Source organism: Miscanthus floridulus, chromosome 17 (genome assembly GCF_019320115.1).
Source record: "Miscanthus floridulus cultivar M001 chromosome 17, ASM1932011v1, whole genome shotgun sequence".
Lineage (NCBI taxonomy): Eukaryota > Viridiplantae > Streptophyta > Magnoliopsida > Poales > Poaceae > Miscanthus > Miscanthus floridulus.
In genome coordinates this window covers 90,321,074-90,334,710 of record NC_089596.1, presented here as the reverse complement: position 1 = coordinate 90,334,710, position 13,637 = coordinate 90,321,074, and the positions used below count along the sequence as shown (strand labels likewise).

The 13,637-nt window shown below is 45.3% G+C and overlaps 1 protein-coding gene across 1 annotated transcript; it reads right to left on the bottom strand.

The window, feature by feature from the left end:
- Positions 1-8,372: 8,372 nt before the first annotated feature.
- On the bottom strand, positions 8,373-9,891 carry LOC136515958 (GDSL esterase/lipase At5g45910-like; the record flags this gene model as incomplete). The annotated part of the gene is made up of 4 exons (XM_066509397.1): positions 8,373-8,915; positions 9,039-9,321; positions 9,425-9,564; positions 9,651-9,891. Coding segments are annotated over 4 exons (912 nt in total), but the record flags the coding sequence as incomplete, so codon positions are not given.
- Between the last annotated feature and the right edge of the window lie 3,746 nt (positions 9,892-13,637).

Below are 13,637 nucleotides of genomic sequence, written 5' to 3'. Positions count from 1 at the left end.
GACCAAACCAAATGTATAGATAATTTGCGCATGATGCGTGATGCTTCATGCATTTGCATGACACCCTGCTGCCGTTTGGCATGCCATCAACAGATAAGTGTACCTCGGTAGAAGCTCTAGGTATGTACATCTAGACCTATGCCCACCAATCTGCAAGTAGAGAGTACAAAGATAGATTTGAAAGGTCTTTAAATACAGTTAGCAGAAAGATAACAGTAGTTGCAGAGGTCATGTATAGGTGGGCAAATACTATCCTAGTGTCAGCAGATAGGAACTACGCACGCGTAAGCCACAAACTTGCTGCATATGCACCATGGTTTGATGGATGCATAGGTGCTATAGATGGCACGCACATAAAGGTTGAGGTTAACCGTGAAGCAAAGGCTAATTTCTTCAATAGGAAAGGCGAAACAATAATTAATGTTTGTGCCATCGTGGATATGGATGGCCATTTCACTACGTGGGGGCCAGGAAGGCGGGGCATGTCATGACATGGTGGTGTTAAAAGACTGTCAGGGCGACGGTTCATTCCCACATTCCCCAGCAGGTTCGTGATGCCTTGATGTTCACATTCCATAATTGTTTGCTTGTACTAGATGTATTGAAGCATACTTCTGTTCAATTTGCTATGGCAGATGATGCCTATATATTGTCTCCTTAAACAATTTGCAATTTGATTTCTCAATATGACAATACAACATATATGAATTCTCAATACAACAGTGCTGATATGTTTCTCATTATAGCAGCTGATGCCTACATATTGTCTCCTTATTAAACAATTTGCAATTTGATTTCTCATTATGACAATGCTAATATATGAATTCCCAATACAACAATGCTTATACATTTGTGTTCTCTATGTCATATTAATTAAGTTCAGGATTGCAAATGATGAGATTGTCATGACTGTACGTAGTAAGTGATCTGTTGACAGGACTAATTGGTGAACTGTTGTCATTTCTTGTAGGCCAGTACTACCTGGTGGACGCGGGTTACACAGACATGCAAGGTTACATGACACCCTTCAGAAACACAAGGTATCATATCAACGATTTTAGGGGCGTAGATTTGCAGCAGTTATAAAGGGAGGAAAAATTCAACTACATTCATGCGAAGTTGTGAAATATCATTGAAAGGAGGTTTGGTGGTTGAAAGAACATTGGCATATTATGAACGGGGTGTCGTACTACAAGAGGATGAAGCAGGCTATGATAATCATTTCATGCTTTGCTTTAGAAAATTACGTAGGCTATGATAATCATTTCATGCTTTGCTTTAGAAAATTACTTGTGGATGCGTAAGTACGGAGCTGATCCACCTTCGTATGAGCTGCCGGAGTGGGTTGAGCTAAATCGGGGAACCCCAATCTCTAGAGTTAGGGAGTTAATATCTATGGTTGTGTGGAGTGGTGTCTAATTTAGGAAAGTTGAGGTAATGCAGCTGCTTCCTATATATCTGCCTGTTGTTTATAGTACTGAATTGTGGTAGTTAATTACTCCTCAGTAGGTGCTTAGTGCTTAAGCGCTAGAACTAAAATCAGTCTATTTTTATGCAGTGAAAGCATTGAATGAGATCAAATGTTCACTAGGCTAGAGAGTTTTATACTCATGGGTCGGCGATGATCGTTGTGGGCAGGTGATCTACCCTCCCTGGTCCGGTGTGACATGTTCTCAGCAAGCGGATTACAGAGTTGTAACAGAACTATAAGCACCATTCTATCACTTTCTGGATTGTACCTGGGCTCCTGGCATGCATGAGCATTTGGAAGCTATTTCATGGTTGGAAATAAATAAGATACTTTGCAATTTAGCATCTATGACCAATACAAGTGTTCTGGTTATGGATTTTAACTCTATGAATTGCAAGATCATGTTTACTGCTTGTACGAAGCTTCATGCATCATCAATCATTTTTACGCATACATGTCTGAATGACATATTGTGTATCTTATTTCAGGGAAGTCTATGTTGTATCAATAGTTGGTCCTTTCCCAACAGCAATAACTAACCTTTTGGATCTAAGAGGATTGTAAGAACCTTTCCTTGCCAATCCTGTTTCATTAATATGTTCGATATTAGCATCTAGGAGGACATGGCTGTTTATGTATCATGATTACTTGATATAAATTGATTGGGTTCGTGTTCTTCATATACTTATTGTTAAGTGTCTGTTGGTTCAAACATCTCAGGATATTGTAAGTATAGATTTTCTTTGTGCATACTGAGTATATGCTTTCAAGTCAAGATGCTTGCACTTTAGAGCATTTTAGTTTTTGCAACATTGAACATAAGTCTCTTTATTCTGTGCAATGCTCCAATATCCTCGGATAATGATAGCCCTTGAATCAATGCTGCACCAATTACTACTTTCTTGCACTTTGAGTCCATGGCTAATTTGAGTGTAGTTGCTCTTCACCTAACCAGGTGTTCTCGTAAACTTAGGAATCTGAGGTGGAATAAGCTTCAAGATGTGCTTCCACCTGAAATTGGTGAGCTGAAGAAACTGACACACTTGTAAGTTCATTTTTAGAATGCACTTAGTTTATGTGGATACATAAATGTTCACTTTTGATTTCTCTAAGTGTTATTGGGAATTTTTAGGTATTAGAGCTTCAATAACTTCAAAGGCGAGATTCCAGTGGAGCTTGCAAACCTGCATTCACCATGAGCTTGTTGCTGTTGAACCTGTTGTTGTGCTGTTGGTTGAACCTGTTGCATTCAGCATGAGCTTGCAAACCTGTATTCAGCATGAGCCTGTTGATATTGCAAACGATAAATTATTGGTTCAAATTGTTACTGTTGGATCTAATTTTGAAATCAGCATGAGCTAGAAATGGCTGGTAGTTTGAATTTGAAATTTTGAAATCAACATGAACTAGAATTGGCTAGAAAACACCTGTTTTTGTTGGCGCTATTATTTAAACTTTTGAAATCCAGCTGTTGGCTGGAGGCTGGAATTGACTGGCTGTCCAGCCCCAGCACCAGCCAGCCAATTCAGCCGTGCCGAACAGGCTGCTGCATGTAAGATTCTCTCAGTCTGGCACAGATCACACGCACGCATGGCATGCATCCGACGGCCTAGGAATCGAGTGACGTGAGCGGTAGAATCATGCGAGCGATGGTTAGATTTACCGAAAAATAAGGCTTTTGCTCCGATACTCCTCTTTCTAAAATATTGCACCATATATTAGCCAATTATTTTTCCTAATTATTTTTCTCCTGGGTTTGGCCCATTCAAACCTAGCGGGTGTTTAGCCCTGACCCAAATCCAAAGTAATCGCTTCCAGATCCCCTTTCTTCGTTGGCCACTCGTTTCGTTTCCTCCATGAAGGAGACGACGGGCGGTGACCATTCCCAGACAGCGGATCGCGCATGACAGCACATCCATTCTCCGTTTCACGCCGCCGTGAGCCGAGTTGCTGCGCTGTGCGTTTGCCGTCGCGGCGGTGTTGCACGCGCACATGAGGAGCGGTGCCGTCTCGGCGTCGTCCAATGCGCTCTATTCCTGCGTGACAGGTCTGGGCGTGTCGCATCTAAAGTTCTAAACTTGCCTTGACTCTCGAGGCAGCAGTGTATACTAGTGCAGGATAGAATCGTAGTACTAGTAGGAAGTTAGTAGATTTATACTCAATTACACACGCACCGGTCAACTTCGTCGCCGGTGCCCTGATGATGCGAATGTCGGAATGTGGCCATGTCCTGGAAAATAATTGAGAAAATATCTAGTTAATTCAATGGACTGCTTTGAGATCCGTGCAAGTTTTACAAGGAGTACTGAAGCAGTTCTCGAAAAATAATAACAATAAAATTTCTAGGAAACAACAATGTACGCACATGTGCGAGTGCGACTCAGGAAAAATTCATATATAGTGGGCAGCGTGGTGCGGAGGTGGCGCGTGGGCAGCGTGTTGCGAAGACCACGCGTATGCCACAGCGGCGTGGTGGTTGCATGGAGGCCGCCTGCGTACAACGGCGGCGCGCAGGCCGCACGCGTGCTACGGTGGCGCTGGCGCGGCAGGGCAATGCAGAGACAGTGCGTGTGCAACGGCGACGGCGCTTGGGCGTAGGGACAGCTCGTGGTGGAATGGAGGTGGCGGTTTAGGAGATGCCGCAGCGTGGCACGTTGGTAGCCGCGCGCGAGATGGTGGCGGAGATGGATAGTGTTCTCGTCTAGCCGTGCGGCAGGGTTGCTTTTAGTTGGCCGCGTCGTGGTGCCCACGGCAAGAAGGCACAAACAACATTCACGCACAATGGTGAGTCTCGTGGATCGGTTGAGCTGAGAGAGCTGGCATTGGCGGAGGTGGAAGGCCGCTTAGAGGGTGTTTGATCCTCGGGCTAGAGTTTAACCCTTATCACATCAGATGCTTGATGCTAATTAGGAGTACTAAATATAAGCTAATTATAAAATAATTGCAGAAGCCGTGACTAATTCACGAGTCGAATCTATTAAGCCTTATTAATCCATCATTTGCACATGTTTATGGTAGCACCACATTATCAAATTATGGACTAATTGGGCTTAACAGATATATCTCGTGAATTAGCCCTCATTTATGTAATTAGTTTTATAATTAACCTATATTTAACACTTCTAATTAGCACACAAACATTCGATGTGACGGGGCTAAACTTTAGCCCCCTAGAGTGACAGATATTGGATGACTGTAGGATGGTGTCGTGTGTTAGAGGTACCCGCAAAGTTGGCAAGAGACCAGTGGAGTATGTATATGGCGGCCAACACAAGTACATTATTGTTGTGGTTTGTGAAAGGTCCTAATGGCTAGAGGGGGGGTGAATAGCCTAATAAAAATTTCTACAACACCACTTAACCAAATGGTTAGACAATTATGAGGCGAAGCGAGTGTTGCGCTAGCCTACTCAAAATGCAAGCCACCTACCACAATTCTAGTTTAGATAGTGTCAATTCACACAAGAGCAATGACACTACCCTATGTTAGTGTGCTCTCAAAGGCTAACTAAAGAGCCATACCAACCAAGCATGCAAGCTCTCACAACTAGCTACACTAAAGAGCTTGTCAACTAGTTTGCGGTAAAGTAAAGAGAGTGATTAAGAGGGTTATACCGCCGTGTAGATGAATGAACCAATCAATCACGAAGATGAATAACAATGATGACCAATCACCTCGGAATCAATGATGAAGACAATGATTTTTTACCGAGGTTCACTTGCTTGCCGGCAAGCTAGTCCTCGTTGTGGCGATTCACTCACTTGGAGGTTCACGCGCTAATTGGCTTCACACGCCAAACCCTCAATAGGGTGCCGCACAACCAACACAAGATGAGGATCACACAAGCCACGAGCAATCCACTAGAGTACCTTTTGGCGCTCCGCCGGGGAAAGGTCAAGAACCCCTCACAATCACCACGATCGGAGCCGGAGACAATCACCACCTCCGCTCGACGATCCTCGCTGCTCCAAGCCGTCTAGGTGGCGGCAACCACCAAGAGTAACAAGAGAAATCCGCAGCAAAACACGAACACCAAGTGCCTCTAGATGCAATCACTCAAGCAATGCACTTGGATCACTCCCAATCTCACTATGATGATGAATCAATGATGTAGATGAGTGGGAGTACTTTGGCTAGGCTCACAAGGTTGCTATGTCAATGAGAATGTGCAAGAGCTATCCCTTGAGCTGGCCATGGGGCTATAAATAGAGCCCCCATCAAATAGAGCCGTTATACCCCTTCACTGGGCAAAACGCGTTCTGACCGGACGCTCCAGTCGTGTTGACCGGACGCTGGACCCCAGCGTCCGGTCGCTCGCAGACGACCACGTGTCCTGATTCCAACGGTCACTTGACCTGACCGGACGCTCCGGTATAAACTGACCGGACGCTGAAGGTCCAGCGTCCGGTCGTTTCCAGTAAGCTCCCGAGCATGACCGGACGCGTCCGGTCGAATGCGATCGGACGCAGCCAGCGTCCGGTCACATTCCAGCTACTGTGTCACCGTACGTCAGCGCGACCGGACGCAGCCTGCCAGCGTCCGGTGCAATCAGATCCAGCGTCCGGTCAGTTGACCGACGCTGGCATCTTTGCGACCAACTCGTTTTCACTTCTAATTTTTTTCACCCTTGCTCCAATGAGCCAATCACTAAGAATTTTGCATCCGGCGCAATAGAAAATAGACATTTCATTTTTCCAAAAGCGCCGAATCCCGCCTCGCAAGCTCGGCGGGAGGGAGAGAGGGACCCAAACCCATCTCAACCCTACAAGCACCTTGTGCACGTGTGTTAGCATATTTTCACAAATATTTTCAAGGGTGTTAGCACTCCACTAGATCCTAAATGCATATGCAATGAGTTAGAGCATCTAGTGGCACTTTGATAACCGCATTCCGATACGAGTTTCACCCCTCTTAATAGTACGGCTATCAAACCTAAATGTGATCACACTCTCTAAGTGTCTTGATCACCAAAACAAAATAGCTCCTATGGTTTATACCTTTGCCTTGAGCTTTTTGTTTTTCTCTTTCTTCTCTTCAAGTTTAAGCCCTTGATCATCTCCATGCTATCACCATTGTCATGTTATGATCTTCATTTGCTTCTCTACTTGAAGTGTGCTACCTATCTCATGATCACTTGATGAACTAGGTTAGCACTTAGGGTTTCATCAATTCACCAAAACCAAACTAGAGCTTTCAGTTTGCCTAGGGACCTATTGACGTCGGATTGTTCCCGGATCATACACTAGCAAGGGATCGCACGTTCAGAGGTTGCAAACATCCTATCACACGCAGCAAGAAGCTCCAAGAATCAGAAAAACCGATCAAAAAGTCAATTAGGCCGATTTAGAGCCCATTCTTCGCCGCAAAGACTCAAGAACACCTCTCGGGAGGACCTGTTGCGAGATGCACTCTAGAGGTTGTCCATAGGTCATCAAGGCTACCTAGAACGCCATTGTACCTCGTGGAGAGATGCAGTGAACAGTAACATATTTGGAAAATAGAGTAAAAGAGGTAATAGATGTAAAAAAGACGATTGAGTGCTTGATCATTCAATCAGTTATGATCCTCTAATATATATACACTACCAAACCGCTAAGGAAATAGTTATTGGCGGTCAAACGTCAGGCATGAACCGTAGAGGCTGGATGGCAAGAAAAATAGAATTTCCTTAGCGGTTAGCCCTCAAGGAAGCTTTCCTTGACTGTCAACCGCCAAGAAAAATATAGACATACACTAGATTGCCAAGACGACAAGGAAATGAGTCGGCAGTCAAGGAAATTCATTTTCTTGGGGGTGACTAACCGCCAAGGAAATATGTCAACCGCCAACAAAATATGTCAAAAAAAAGTTCAAAAATCTCAAAACCCTGCAGCTACTAAGTTTCGAACTCATCACGGCCTAAACCTTCACATAATTACTTCCTTATCACTTCACCTCGAAATCATTTGTAACTGAATAGCTAATGCAATGCTTTTGTATTTAGTCTGGTGATTTTTGTAATGTATATTTGACACCCTAAATTAATTCAAATGAAAAATGTTTGAACAGGAAAGTTTTAGATCTTTTTTAGTACTACAACTTTGGTTTAGGTCATTTCTCCATCCAAGATCATTTGAAAAAGTCATAAAAAATATTGATTTTTTTAAAAATATTTTCCTTGGCGGTTTGCAACAAGGAAATGGTGTTTGCCTTGGCGATTCACAACAACACTCAAGAAAAGTGCATATTTCCTTGGAGGCCAAGTGGAACCGCTAAGGATACACATTTCCTTGGCGGTTTACTGCAACCCCAAGGAAATGATAAATTCCTTGGCGGTTGGATTTTAGCACCCAAGAAAATCCTGGACCCCTCAAGGAATTTTCATTTTGATGTAGTGTATAGAGGGGGTAGTCTTATCCCAGTAGAAAATAAGTCCAAATCATAATCTCCATGTTTCCTATGCTACAACGTGTCCAAAAAATACGATTTGGAAAGTGATCGGTTCGAACTCAGCAGGGAAACCGGTCTAGCCGGGTCCCAAACTGGCCAGCCGGTTTTGTTGGGACAGAGGAGGTCGGGCACAGCAGGGCATGCAGTGAAACCGGCCAGGCCGGTTTTGTCGGGGGCTTGATCGGTTTGGCAAGGTGAGTATCTCCCTTTTTCCTTATTTTGCCTCCGAGATCCAAATGCAATTCTCCAATATATTTTCCATGGTTATTTTATTACCAGAAATATTGTCACAAGATCTCTTTCACGCCTTGGTCATTTTTTATCATCAACATATGACCCTATGTTTTTAGGTGAGGTTTATGCAAACCTGAAAACACAAAAGCACTAAATAGCAACAATGTCCAACTCATCGGCTGTCACACCCGGTTTTAAGGACAAAACCGAATGCAGATCACATGTATGCCAGGATCGTGAACACAGCTGATATATCAGTTTTACACCCTGTAGAGGTTACACCCTTTCACCACGAATCATGTTTTCCCATCACGCTAAACACTGCCTAGGTCCTCAGCGGGGTCACACTGCAAGACCTTTATAAAGCTATGGTTCCTAGCTCCGTGCATTTCCTAAGGATTCGCCGATTTCGGTCCCCTCTTGTGCCACGCTTGCTAATTAATCAGCCGAATGTAAACTTATTTTCATTCGGTTATTTATTACTACTATTATATGTTTGATTGAAGCAGAGTGCAGGTCGTGTAAACTTATTTTCATACGGAATACGTTGTAAGACTAGGGCCGCATAGCTTGAGTATCGGCGGGTCAGCGAAGGGCCCGTAGAGCCACCCCTCGGCGACGTATCGGTTGACGGCCTCCGTGAAGTGCACCCCGTCACAGTTTACGTACGCCGACGGGTTGGCGCAGGCGGCCACCCCCGGCATCCCGCACACGGCGCTGGCGTTCCAGTTGTAGGCGCCGCCGGTACCGCAGCACGCCTTGAGAACGTCACTGACCACACCTGCACGTACGTCGCAGAATCAATCATTTCACACGACGAGTTCATCAGTGGCCGCAGGAGGTGAAGTGTGTCTTGTGTGCACGAATTCTTCACCAAAGCTGAGACTACTTCAAGTAGTCTTACCGAATTGGCTGGGGTTTTCCAGGATTTGCCGGACCGGGGTGTAGAAGTCGGCGAAGATGATGGTGGCCTTGGGGTGCTTCGCCCTGAGCCCGCCCACGGCCGCATGGAGCAGCGCGTTGTGGTGCCTGGCCACGTCGTTGACGCCGCGCAGGCAGCCGATGCGGTCGTAGTCTGCCGCCGTGCTGGGGCTCCGCCGGAGCAGGGTGAGGAGCGCGGGCGAGCACCCGATCGGCGGGTTCCCCGGCACCACCACGCGTGCCACGCCGTCGCGGACGATGAGCCTCTGTCACGGTCATGACTCATGTCATGCAAAGCTCTCCATTATCACTCGATCACGCATCTGCGTGCGTGACCGACGCTGAGAAGGAATGTGCGTGCAGTTATACCTCGACGGCCGAGGCGATGGTTCTCACAACTTTCGGCACTTGGGATTCGGTCTTGTTCGCCATCCAGATGAAGGTGTAGTCATTGACCCCAAACTCCCCGACGAAGAAAAGTGATTTTCTGAAACATTCCCCACAAGACCCTGCTGCAGCAATCGTCGATCAGTTTCTATCTGTCTAGACTAGTATTACAAATATTTAGAGCACGCGTGGCAGCATGCATGCATACTTTCCGTGGCGTTGCAAAGGGACGGCCTGAGGTCCTCGAACCAGCCCAGCTGCACGTCCAGCGAGTTGTTCAGCAGCTTGAACGGCACCAATTTGTGCCTCTCGAAGAAGCCCACGTCGATCGCCGTCGCGCCGCCGACGGCGAAGTTGACGCCCCGCGAGACGTCCGAGCTGTTTGCAAGCCAAGCCGGGAGGAACGGGAGCCCAAACGCCTCGGCTGAAACCCGATCGAACGGAACAAACCGTCAGCGTACAAACTTCAATTCAGATAACTATCGAGGGTTACCTATTTGCACGCGGGCATTTAGCCATTTAATTTAGCCCGGTGGGGCGGCCGAAGAAGGTGATGCCGTAGGGAGGCTTGTCGATCCACTCCGGGATCACCAGCGCCGCCATGATCACGAAGTTGCCGGTGTCGATGAGAGACACAAGGCCAGGAGGAACAAGACAGGTGTGAGCTGTTAACTTTCTTTGGATCGACTAGAGTAGATCTAGGCGGATGAACTCATAGATCCATGAAACACATGCACATTTAGACCTATAACACTACATCGAGAGGGAGATAGGGGAGAGAGGGCTGGTAATGAACCTGAGCCTCCAGATGATGTCGCGGTTGTGCTAGCCATCGCGGGTTCGGTGATGGAGGCAGCACACGGGCAGCGACGGGTGGAGTAGAGGTTGCACGGACGTCGATGCAGTGCGGTCGGGCGTAGCAGTGACGACGGCGAGGATCAGCGGAGCTTCCCGTCGCTGGCTGCGCGCCCTCTCGAGATCGGTCTAGGGTTTGTCGGTGGGGTTTGCGGCTCACGGCGAACCTCGTACTTTGAGCCGCCGGCCCCCACCTCTTTATATAGCGCAGTGCGACGGGGGCCCACCAACCATGTAGGGTTGGGCGCCCCCGATCAGGGCGCGAGACCAAGGCCCAATAGGCCGTTGGGCTTATTGGTCAGGAGATCAATCTAACATTCTCCCCCTTGATCTCACTATTACTTTTATCTTTAAACTTTAAAACTTCAATCATTTTATCCTTACTCATTTCTTCACAGATGATGCATAGAGCATGTCTCATCGTCACGGTCAATCGCCGATAGATTTAACAGCTACAATGCACGTCTCTGATCTGAAATAGTTACTTTAACTTTTGGGCCCTTTATAGTCCAGGAATCATAGGCTTTTCCTTAAACCCATGCCGGCTACATGTTCTCTGAACACGTTGGGTGGTAAGCCTTTTGTAAGCGGATCCGCGAGCATCTTTTCGGTACTTATATGCTCAAGACTTATCATTTGATCCCGGACTTTATCCTTCACAACATAATACTTTATATCAATGTGTTTGGCAGCACCACTTGATCTATTGTTGTGAGCATACTGTACTGCTGGATTATTATCACAGTATAATTTCAGTGGTCTATTGATGTCGTCAACCACCTTCAAACCGGGTATGAACTTCTTTAGCCAGTTCACCTGCCCCGTTGCCTCATAACACGCTACAAACTCGGCATACATTGTGGACGATGTAGTGACGGTTTGTTTTGAGCTTTTCCATGAAATAGCTCCCCCTGCGAGAGTAAACACATATCCAGACGTGGATTTTCTATTATCTCCCGCATAATCAGAATCTGAATATCCCACTATATTAAGTGAATCAGATCTTCTATACGTCATCATGAGGCCTTTCGTTCCTTGCAAATAACGCAAGACTTTCTTTACCAATTTCCAGTGTTCTATTCCAGGATTGCTCTGGAATCTGCCAAGTAACCCGGTAACAAATGCCAAGTTAGGGCGCGTACATACTTGAGCATATTGCAAGCTTCCGACAGCTGAAGCATATGGAACCACTTTCATTTGATCGATCTCATATTGGTTCCTGGGGCATTGAAAATCCCCATATCTGTCGCCCTTGACTATAGGAGTAGGTGAGGGACTACATTTATGCATACTAAATTTCTTTAAGACTTTTTCTATGTATGCCTTTTGTGACAGTCTTAATACCCCTTTACTTCTATCTCGGTGAATCTCGATCCCTAGAACGAACGAAGCTTCACCAAGATCTTTCATATCAAATTTTGAGGACAAAAACTTCTTTGTTTCCAGTAGTAGACTGACATCACTACTAGCAAGTAAGATATCATCCACATACAGGACAAGGAAGATAAACTTCCCATTCTTAAACTTTGCGTAGACACAATTGTCCTCAACATTATCTTTAAACCCAAAATTCTTTATTGTCTGATCAAACTTCAAGTACCACTGTCTTGAAGCTTATTTTAATCCATAAATAGATTTCTTTAGGCGGCATCCCAAACGTTCTTTTTCTTCCATGACAAAACCTTTCGGTTGTGCCATGTAAACATTTTCCTCTAAGTCTCCGTTGAGAAATGCCGTCTTTATATCCATCTGATGCAATTCCAAATCGTAATGTGCCACTAATGCCATTATGATTCTGAAGGAATCCTTACATGAGACTGGAGAAAAGGTCTCATTGTAATCAATCCCTTCTCTTTGTGTAAAGCCTTTTGCCACAAGTCGGGCTTTATATCTCTCTATATTCCCTTGAGAGTCAAGTTTTGTTTTGTAGACCCATTTACAGCCTACTGTTTTGGCTCCTTTAGGAATTATCTCCAAATCCCAAACTTTATTTGCATTCATTGATCTCATCTCATCTTCCATGGCCTCAAGCCACTTTGATGAATGGTCACTTTTTATGGCTTCTTCAAATGAGGTGGGATCATCCTCCATTTGAAATTCTTCAGTGTTGTACACTTCATAATCAGCAGGAATAGCTGATCTTCTAACTCTTTGAGACCTTCTAGGGGCCTCCTCAATTGGCACATTTTCTGTTTGAGGCTGTTGTTGCTCCCCCTCATGTGTGGCAATAGGTTCTATAGGATCCTGAGTCACAGGTTCCTCATCATCATTCATTGTTGCCACAGGCGGGATAACAACAGGTGCTGGCACCACAGTGTCTTGTACTGTTGGTGCAGCAACAGCAGGTAGTGAGAAAAATGGCTCATGAATGATCGGAGTGGGTGCATACACCCGCTTCTCTTCAAGGTCAATTTCTCGAGCTACCATGCTCCCCCTAATCATTTCATCCTCTAGGAAGACAGCGTGTCTCGTTTCCACAAACTTTGTATGTCTGTTAGGACAGTAGAAACGAAAACCTTTTAACTTTTCTGGGTAGCCAATGAAATGGCAACTCACTGTTTTGGGATCTAGCTTCCCAATGTTTGGGTTAAAAACTTTAGCCTCAGCAGGGCTCCCCCACACACGCAAGTGGTTAAGTGAGGGTACTCTTCCTGTCCACAACTCATACGGTGTTTTGGGCACCGACTTACTTGGTACTCTATTGAGAATATGAATGGCGGTTTTTAACGCCTCCATCAACAGACTCGTTGGTAAAGTGGAGTAACTTATCATACTACGCACCATATCCATCAAGGTACGGTTACGCCTTTCAGCTACTCCATTCTGCTGAGGTTCGCCCGGTGTTGAATACTGGGCGACTATACCATTCTCCTGTAAGAACCTTGCAAAAGGTCCAGGAACTTGTCCATATGGGGTATGCTGACCGTAGTACTCTCCTCCACGGTCAGACCTGACTATCTTAATCTTTAAATCATGCTGATTTTCAACTTCTGCTTTAAATATTTTAAATTTATCCAACGCTTCTGTTCTTTCTTTAATTGGATAAATGTAGCCAAACCGAGAGTAATCGTCTGTGAATGTTATGAATGAATCATAACCATCCACACTTTTCACAGGAAAAGGACCACATATGTCTGTGTGAATAATCTGTAGAATTCCTGCGCTTCGTTTGGCATCTTTCTTAATTTTCTTTACATACTTTCCTTTTATGCAATCTCTACATTGTTCTAACTCTGAGAGCTCTAATGGGGGAAGAATATCATTCTTAACTAGTCTTTCTATTCTCCCCCTCGAAATATGGCCTAAACGACAGTGCCATAATTTCGACAACGCATCTTGA